The 9620-nt window shown below is 41.2% G+C and overlaps 2 protein-coding genes across 3 annotated transcripts in view; both read right to left on the reverse strand.

Moving 5' to 3' along the window:
- The window catches only part of LOC104800320 (respiratory burst oxidase homolog protein E), a 6110-nt gene extending 1601 nt beyond the window's left edge, over positions 1 to 4509 (reverse strand). The window contains exons 1-10 of the mRNA XM_010523117.2: positions 3831 to 4509; positions 3587 to 3746; positions 3040 to 3088; positions 1943 to 2056; positions 1434 to 1859; positions 958 to 1344; positions 772 to 867; positions 572 to 687; positions 313 to 486; positions 79 to 232 (exon numbers count right to left, since the gene is read on the reverse strand). Of these exons, the coding sequence (XP_010521419.1) occupies positions 79 to 232; positions 313 to 486; positions 572 to 687; positions 772 to 867; positions 958 to 1344; positions 1434 to 1859; positions 1943 to 2056; positions 3040 to 3088; positions 3587 to 3746; positions 3831 to 4476 (2322 nt within the window). The 5' untranslated portion in view covers positions 4477 to 4509. The remainder of the gene's footprint in view (positions 1 to 78; positions 233 to 312; positions 487 to 571; positions 688 to 771; positions 868 to 957; positions 1345 to 1433; positions 1860 to 1942; positions 2057 to 3039; positions 3089 to 3586; positions 3747 to 3830) is intronic.
- Positions 4510 to 7029: 2520 nt separating this feature from the next.
- Positions 7030 to 8767, reverse strand: LOC104800324 (probable WRKY transcription factor 7). 2 transcript variants are annotated; one of them, XM_010523120.2, is made up of 3 exons: positions 7808 to 8767; positions 7550 to 7678; positions 7030 to 7289 (listed from the first exon to the last, which is right to left on the reverse strand). In XM_010523120.2, the coding sequence occupies exons 1-3, from the start codon at positions 8668 to 8670 to the stop codon at positions 7136 to 7138; spliced, it is 1146 nt and encodes a 381-aa protein (XP_010521422.1). In that variant the 5' UTR covers positions 8671 to 8767; the 3' UTR covers positions 7030 to 7135. The 2 variants fall into 2 exon arrangements, with proteins under 2 accessions (XP_010521422.1, XP_010521423.1); XM_010523121.2 differs by having other exon boundaries at positions 7550 to 7675; positions 7808 to 8766.
- Between the last annotated feature and the right edge of the window lie 853 nt (positions 8768 to 9620).

Genomic DNA, 9620 nt, shown 5'->3' on the forward strand with positions numbered 1-9620 from the left:
AGAGTTACTTATACCAATCCAAATTTTCTGAAAATGAAGTTACCGATGCACCTATTTGATGTCAACTGTGGGGCTTACTGTTTGTACATCTCTTGCATTGTTCAGTAGATCTCTCAGGATGCTTATGAAAGGGGTTGCTCCGATTCCCAGTCCAATCAAGAGCAAGACATCATAACTTCTGTAGTCTTGTGCTGGAGCTCCATACGGTCCATCGACTAGTAATTTAGGTCGGCTGTGGATGTTTGGTTGCAGGTCATATTAACACTTATTGTCCGAGCCTTGGAAGGACAGAGAAGTTATCTTGAAAATTACCGTGATGGATCGACATTGGTATAGGCAGAGAAAGTTCCTCGGCCGATCATGGACGTTGAAATATCTTTACCCTCGGTTAGAACTCGTCGCAACTCTTCTGTCCAGTCTCCAACTATCCGGATGTGGACACTAAGGTTTTTATCCCCTGGTGCTGAGGTAATAGAAAATGGGTGCCTGGAAAGATTTGGAGGCACAGCTTGTTGTGCTTATGAGAAAGTTGAGATGTTTGCTAACAGTTTACTCAAAGTTCCCCACTCACCATTCGAATCGAGAGATTGTTGGACATTGCAAGAATATGTACTGACCGCTCCTGTACTTGAATCCAGGAGGCTTGGACATGATTATGCTCAGAACTTCCCCAGGGAGCACTGAGACCTGCATATATCGAGCAATGCTGTCATTAAGATTGTGTTGTTGAAACATATTTTAACAGAGTAATTTGTACAGTGGATGAGTGACCTTGAGGATTTTGACAGAGTAATGCTCGGACCTACAGGCCCGAAGACTCCGTTCTGCTACATAAAGCAGCAAAGGACCTGATATGTACATCCATGTCTGAGAGATCAAAGTTGATGGGTCAGTAAAGCTACGGCTTTTAGACATTTGGTTAAGATAAAGTACAGATCTGAGTTCGCTGCAGCTTACAGTTTTCTGATACCACTTTTGAACGAAGAACAAGAAGGTCCCATGTACAAGAAGCATGACATAGACGATCACTAGAAGGTGGTGAGTGTACCAGAAAGCGTTAAATCCTGTCAACCGATCGAATGGTGCTGGAAGCCTCACCAGATTTCTCCTGAAATGCTTCGATGCCGATGTGAATGCTATCGCCATCAAGACGACCATTAAAATTCCAGTTATTCCCTCCACACCTGTCATCAGGTCTTTGTAGGTGGGCTTCTTCTTGTCAGGAAATGAGGATGCGATCATGGTAAACATTTCCGGGCTCGAATTTACTAGGCGAGGAAAATCACAGATCAGATGTGTGCCAGCGTGAACAATGATCCCGATTGCTATAGCACACGCAATAGTCTGCACAAGTGGGGGGCACAGGCATTATTACCCGACATTTTTCTGATAGGATCGGAGCAAGACGAGTAACAACGGTGGTTCTTTCTTACCTTGTGGAAGTTTATGTTATCATCAAACGGAACAAAAGCTCGAGCTCGGGTAGATCTCAACCATGTCAAGGCGTTCCTACACACGGGTAACAATACTAGAGCCATGTTGAACTTGAGAGTCTCGGCTGCACCTTTGGCCGTGGTCAAGCAATACCCCATGACCTGAAAAACGGCTCTGTCTCGGTACTGGAAAAACTTCCAGATGAAGAGCGCAGCCATAGCCGCTATCCACAGCAGGAGAACCCAACAGCGTTGCCAATTATTAAGGACGAGACGCCAAATTTTGTTCTTGAATCTACGAAGCAGGTGTCGAGGCCTCAGAACATTCAGTGTCGGAGTGCTCATACCGACGCTTGTTGTGCTCAGCGGTCTGCTGTAGTTCATGTATGTATCTCTTTGTAGGAGGAGCGTCTCTAGCTGCCATAACTGCAAGACGGCGGAAAAATCCCACTTGTGATCTCTTGATTCATCTATGGAGAAACCGTATCTATAGCGATGATTCCGTTTACCTCGATGTATCCGAAATTTTCAGGGTCCAGCTCTTCCATGATCATTGCTGCGTATTCTTCCGCTTGCTCTTTGAGTTTTGACAGTTTGTTTGCTGAAGCACTGAGCATCAACAGCTGTGCTTAAAAGTTAAGTAAAAAATAAGACACAGTGTGTGGTAAGTTTGGATGTCCAATACATTTTTATAATTTGTGAATATATATATATATATATATATATATATATATATGTATATATGCAGGTATATGTATGCATGACATGGAAAAGAAGGCTTATTGCAAGGTTTTATGAAATATTCATGACAAACATGCAATCTAGATGGGATTTGATTGATAATAGAAACAGTTTGAGCGTCGCTAAAACAAGAGAATCATTTAATAAAGTTCTCATTATTTAGTAAATTTAACTCTTCATTGTGGATTTCATCCATTGATTTGTGACCATATTTAATTTATACCTATCATAGGTTGGTTCTTTCCTCTTTAGGTCACTATAGCTGCATACTACTTAACATTAGTATTAAACGGGCTGGCCCCGATCCGAATTCAAACCCGAGCTCTATAGGGTCAGGCGTCGGGTTTGGATCTATAGAATCTATCGACTCGAAAAATTTGAGCCGGTCTGAATCCGAACGACACCATCGAGCCGAATGTGGGTCCGGACCGGATCGATCTGTTTGACACCTTTATCTACAATGAACAAACTCGATCCAAATTTGAATTTGAACCAAATGAATATGAATACGAAAATAAAGAAAAAAATTGACAAAAAAAAGTAAATTTTTTTTTGAAAATAGTATTTTATTAATGAAAAACCGATATAAAAAATCGAAAATGATAAATACTTTTGGGATAAAAAAAATATATAAACCCACCTAAGACGTCCATCCTAGACGCTGGCCATCCAGCCAAGGGAGCTTCCAATATGGTTCATAAGAATTTATTGACGTGAAATATAAATGCTTCATTTTATTAGCTAACTTAGAACACCGAGTTTTATTATGTCGCCCGATTGATTGTATGTATGCATGCATGCATGCATGTATGTATGTATATGTATGCATGTATGTATAGTACTTGTAGGGAATAAAGAGCCGTACTTCTTGAATTTCTTCTCTGGTGATCTTCCCGTCCTCGTTGCTATCAGCCCTGCACATGTACCACCGAAAGCGCATGAAAAGAAACGGTCCCAATGCAATTTCACTCCCAAGAAAAAACAAAATTCAAATATTTTTTTTAAGCCTACGATTTGGGCCAAGTAAATCCAGTTTTGGAAAATGATGTCGGTCCAACTACCAAGCGTATGGTTTCATCCAACGGTCGTAGTTACAGTTGTATCGGGAGACCATCAGATCCAACGGCTGAAATTCTGTGGGGAATGAATGGAATACAAACAAGAGGGAAAGGCGCAGAATCTTTGCGCTTTCCACCGAAAATCGCCAAGACATGCATGTCTTATTATTAACTCCGTTTTTTTAAAAAAAAAATTATACGTGATAAAGATGATTGAATATTTTCATAAAAATCGCCATTTTAAATCAAACCATTTTCATAGCTGCATTTTCTTGGATTTATACGTTTATGAAATACACCAATTTTCTTTTAAAGAAATTAATTATTAACAGTTGAAGGAAAAAAGACACGTACATGTCGAAGAAAATCTGAAGACGCGCGTCGAAGCTTTGGTCGGAGATCTGTAACCAAAACTCATGAAGCTCGTCTTTTGTGATCTTCTCCACTCTCTGTCCCCGTCGCCGCGCAAGCGCGTCGAATACACTCTCCGCAAACTCCCTCGAATCCATCATCCCTTTTGACCATTCGATCAAAAATCATTTTTGAAGATTTTAGCGTTTGATTTTTTTTTTAAAAAAGTTTTTTTTGTTGTTGTTACCTATGCATTCTCCGAAGTCATCTCTCGCGAGCAAACCGTCCTTCGCGAGCGAGAGGAACCTCCTCTCCACGTTACTCCACATTTCGTCGCAGTCGCAGTCGCAATCGCAATCGCCTCCCCTTGTCCTTTTGCTGATGAACCTTAGTCCTCTCAGCGCTCTCTGAGCGCTGGACGTCGTCCGTTGCAGCCGCGCTTTCTTCCTCCGCGTTTCCCTCGCCGCAATCGCATCGGTCACTGGCTGGCATTCGATATCGCTCCCCGACGACGTCGTTTTCGTCGATCCAGACCTCAGCAGCCTCCCCAGCTTCTGCCGGATCTTCGAAGACGCCGTCGAGAGATTCCTCGGCAACCTCCAGGAGAAATCCGACGAGACGGAGATGGAGTCGTCGAACTCCAAAGTCACTTCCACGAACTCCCTGCCGCCGTCTCCGCCACCGCCGGTCAAGTCGTTGAGGAAAACCGGCAGCATTGCGCCAGGGGCGACCGGAGACGGCCTGTCCCCTCCGTCGCCGATGTCGCCGCCGCCGCGGCTCGATTGGGTGGAAATGCTGAGAGGCGATAATTTCATGAGGAGGTAAAAAAAATAATAATTGGTGTTAGGTCTGAGAAATGGCCATAAAACCATGGAAGAAGGAAACCATAGCATAAAAAAAAAAAAAAGAGAAGTGACACGAATAAACAAGGAGGAAGGAAAACAAGACAAGCACCTCTCAACCGATCATTACAACACACAATTTTCAACGCCTTTGTGGCTTAGTTGGTGTCTCTCTCTCTCTCTCTCTCTCTCTCTCTCTCTCTCTCTCTCTCTCTCTCTCTCTCTCTCTCTCTCGTGTTTCCTACCTACTTAAACTAATACTTTCCCTAATTATTTTAATTACCCTTCTAACAATGATGATCATACATACCCTTCTTGATTATTATTATCATTGTTACGAGGGAAAATAAATCATCTAATTCTACGTGCATCCGTGGATGGAAAGAGTCGTCGTCTTCTAAAAGAGACAATATTTTCTTTTGTAATGTAACCAATGGGCAAACTTGCTGTTTGTTGGTCCATTTGATCCCTGCAATTTGGATGAAATCTTACTGAATTGAACAATGAGGAACACCCATCTCCAATCTTTCAATAAATGAATAACCCACTATGACAATAAATGAACGTTCGTGAATCTAAATATATATATATGGGTTATTATTATTATCCATGAAACGTTCATATATGTATTGTCATAGTGGAGATTCATGTAGATTTCGGAATAAGAGTTGTAATACATTAAAATCCTTTCCAAGGACTTCAACTTCAATAATTGCTTGAAACTGATGGGTTCGTGCAATTATACACAAAAAAATTTTGGTGTGTATTTTGGTATTTTTTTCCTTGTACTATTTAATAATCATATCAATAAAAATATTAATTTATATAGTAAAAGAACCTCCCCTTTCGTTCTCGATCATATGGGGTGGCCGAATTATTCCGACAAAAAAAATCCAACTTCAACACAAATGGAATATACATTAATATTTGTTTTAGGACTAACCTATCTGATTAATTTGCAATATCTCAGTTGGAGTTTGTTGGGAAATATTTTCTCGATGCCGTGCCTTGTGTGGATTCTTTTACAATCCAACAAAATAATAAAAATATATTCAAACCCCTTATTTATTGATTAGATTAAAAAAAGACAATCCTGCTTTTAATCGCTTTATTTTATCAATCATCTATGCTAAATCTGAAACAATGTTATAGATTTAGCGATCACACAATGTTTCAGCTCATAATATTACGACTAACATTTGAAGAGTTATCAGCAATTTCTTAACTTAATTAATCACTGAAATCCACTAAGTAATAAACAAACTCTCTATTTTAAAGAAAGAATGCAGTTTTGGGATTTAAGACAGTTTTTATCCATTATAAACGGAGAAAGTGTGTAATAAATTTTAAATCATATTACGAAAAGGTATATAAATTTTTCCTAATATATTTGAATTTTAAAATTTTGTTAAAATATTCTTATTTTTTGGGAATTGAGGGAATATACATGGCTCCCACGGATGTGATACCTCATGGAGTCGGAACCAGCGTCGTCTGATTCGCTGTCAGAGTGGCGGACAGTCTGCCACGTGGCGCCTATATTACAGAACAGAGAGAGTGGGAGAGAGAGGATTCGAGTATTTAAACAGAGAGAGATACATGAACTGGCGAAAGTCAAATAAGCTCTTTGGCGTTGGGGAATGAGCAATTCAGAGAAAGAAGCCTACATATATATATATATACACACACACACATGTATCATATTACAATACATGCATATGTATATATATATATATCTATATATCGGGCCATTCTTTGGATGGGTTTCCTTTGCTAGATATGATTTACTGAAATGCTACGTTACGTTGAGGGGTTAAAAGGAAGTACAGACGTTGTACGTTTTATTATGGGGTTTTGTGGACGACTCTTCTAGAATCTCGCTTACTGTTGTACTTTCCAATAAGCGACGGGCGATTTTTATTTTTACTTTTTACTCGAGAATTTGAATTCGGAATAGAATATAGTTTCAATTTTATCGGTTGAATTATCTAAATTTATGTTATTATTTTATTATAACTTGCTAACTACAATGGCAACTACAGCCATCGAGATGAAATCAAATAAAACTAAGAGAAAATTACGTACAAAACCCGAATAAAAGAATCCTCGTACGCAAACTGGATTGAGTTTAAGGTAATATTCTTTTGGACACCATCCCAACTCATCTTCAAGAAAGATAATTTTTTATATATAAAATTATGTTTTTTTTTTGTAAATCTATAAATCCATTGCGATGAGGATATCAATGGCCGCAAATAATGGAGAAAGAATGAGAGTTTGGAAATAAAAGTTGTAGATCCATGATTAAAGATCCAAAGGCCGAGTGACAAAAAAAGATTCATGCCATGCATACTGAAATGATTATTGACAGTTTCGGTCCATGAAATGATATTTGGATCAAATTATTATATACTATCAAATCAAGCTCGTTTTCAACCTAATCCAAACCCACGAAAGCCCATTTTGAAGGTCTTTTTTGAGTGGTCAAAGTCAACTTCTTTAGTCTTTCTTATGTTTTAGAGATATAATAAAAAAAACTTTGTACTACCCAGATAAAAAATCTTATATTTTATTTATTACTAATTAAACTTGTATTTACTGCGATTAACCCATGTAATTATAACTAATATATATAGAGAATGCCAGTGTTTGGTTGGGTAAAACATTATAACACAATTAATTATATAATATAATTGAATTATTATTACAATTAAGAGGACTCGAGGAGCATGGGAGGAGGAGGAGCGCGTGAATGGTTATGGTCTCCTTCGTACGTAACGATCAACATCATTGGGTCGTCTGGTTCACGCTCCACGTGCTTCCGTGCTGGACACCCTCTCACACTGCTGCACTTGTAGTATCCCCTGCCATTATTTACGAAATTGCCCCCGGGGTGAGTCCTTGAGCCGAGTCAACTCGGGTTTAGGGGGTGTTCTTCTTGTTGAAATAGAAAGAAATGACCAAATGCAAGTTGTAGAATTTTTTGTTCTACTGCCGATGTTTGAGATATCGATGATTTAATGATGTTTTTTTTTTCTCCTCCTAATTCCACACACGAGGCAAGATTGCGAGATGCTGCGGATGAATAGAGTCAGAGAACGAGATGAGGAGCGAGTTGACTCACCGAGGGTGAGGAGAGCCTTTGATGGGTTTCTGGCCGTATTTTCTCCACGAATAGTCGTCTGGTGAAATATCGGCCGTTTTGCTGCTTATGGCAGGAACCCTAACCACTCTTCTCACTCTAGATTTCCTGCTTTTTTTTTCCAGATAAAGCATGGATTTTTATCAGTAAAACTATACAAGATCGGCAACCCAGACGGGATTTCACCCACTATTTACAGAATAAGAATATTTTTTTTAAGGAATCTAGATTCGGACAGACCTTTTCTTGGAACAATGGCAACGGCCAGAGGATGAGCCGCACTTGAGCGCAGCTTCGTCTAAGGAATTACACCTTCTCTTCAGCGAAGGAGATGACAGAGGAGGCTTTCCGCAAGAGCCAGAGATATGAGATGGGCTTGTGAACTGGAACCCAGATGACGACATGGACATCTGGATACTGTCGGTGTCCCCAGTAAGAGACGATATCGGAGGAGATGGCGCGATATTTATCGCCGTTGACGGGCCATCGCTCCGGTCCAATAGTCCTGTTTTGCCGTTCGCGAGCGACGGAAGGTGCGAAGAAGACGACGGACCACCAACAACGATGTTCTTGTTGTGGGGCAATGGTGGAAGACGATGAACAGGAGTCGGACAATAAACCCTAAACGCAGATCCACCAGCGACGACGTGTTCCGTTTTCTGCTCAGTTTTCAAGCCGTTGAATCCTCTAAAGGAAAGAAATGACTCCCCTTCTTCCAATACCTTAGGCTCTTGCGTCTCTTCCCGTCGAAGAATGTCTTCTTCCATTGTCGCGGGCGGAGACGGGTATTGCGGCGGCGGAGGAGCCAAGGAGGCTCGCCGGAATCTGGCGTGTCCGGTTCTCGATCTGCCCAGAAGAGACATCACCTTCTTGAAGCTGTTGACGACGACGTCCGTCACCGCAGTTATCTCCGGCTGCTTCTGATCTTTGGGTTGACTATGGCCGATTAGTCTAAGAAACTCCTCAACGCCCTGAATCCCCGCCGTCGCCGCCTCTCGAAGGGCGGTTTCTTCTACCTTCGCCGCCGCGGAAGTAACTGAAAACCTGTCTACGCCGCCGTAGCTCATCATCAACTCCACCGCCATCCCCCCGAACACCACCATCCGAATCAAATGAATCCTTCGGTACTATAACTACACAGTCAGGATGATGAAGAAAGAACCACCGCAAAAAAGGGGAAAATAACGCCGGAGTCAAACCGATGCATCTCTCTCTCTCCATTATTCTCCGTACATAGTGCACCAGTCAAACGCTCTACCAATGATATCACTCCACGTGTTCTAAACCGTCAGACATTGACCGTCTCAATGGAACGTGGGACTCGACAACACAATAGAAAAACGATTCCAAGACCGTGTCGGTAAAACATGATGAAAGCGCAAACAAAAAGGTCAAAAGATTTCTAATAGCCGTTGGATCGATAATTACGAAGCCCCGGGATTTCTTTTAGAGGAAATTAACGCTAGTGTGCCAAAAAAAAAGGCATTTGCAAAGTATATTTTTACTATAGTAATTTTTGTATTATATACTTTTTTAAGTTAAAATAACCATCATATCTTTCTATATTATTATAACTTCCAGAATTTTTCTATATTTATAAAAAAATATCTGCATGAATTTCGTTTTTCTCTACATACATGAAAAATATTTATATAAATTTTGTTTTCTTATATAAATATAGAAAAAACACTTGAAGGTTAGCAGAAGGTCGCAGGAGGTTGCAGGAGGTCGCAGAAGGTCGCAGAAGGTCGCATGAGGTTGCAGGAGGTCGCAGGAGGTTGCAGAAGGTTGCAGGAGGTCGCAGATCACAGGACGTCGCAGGACGTCGCAGGAGGTCGCAGGAGATAGTAGGAGGTCGCAAGAGGTTGCAGGAGGTCGCAGGAGGACGCAGGAGGTCGCAGGTCGCAGGAGGTCGTAGAAGGTCGCAGGAGGTCGCAGGAGGTCGCACGAGGTCGCAGGTCGCAGGCAGTCGCAGGAGGTCGCAGGTCTAGAAGGTCGCACGAGGTCGCAGGAGGTCGCAGACGGTCGCAGGAGATCGCAAGAGGTCGTAGGT

Source organism: Tarenaya hassleriana, unplaced genomic scaffold (genome assembly GCF_000463585.1).
Source record: "Tarenaya hassleriana unplaced genomic scaffold, ASM46358v1 Cleome67, whole genome shotgun sequence".
In the NCBI taxonomy this organism is placed as follows: Eukaryota; Viridiplantae; Streptophyta; class Magnoliopsida; order Brassicales; family Cleomaceae; genus Tarenaya; species Tarenaya hassleriana.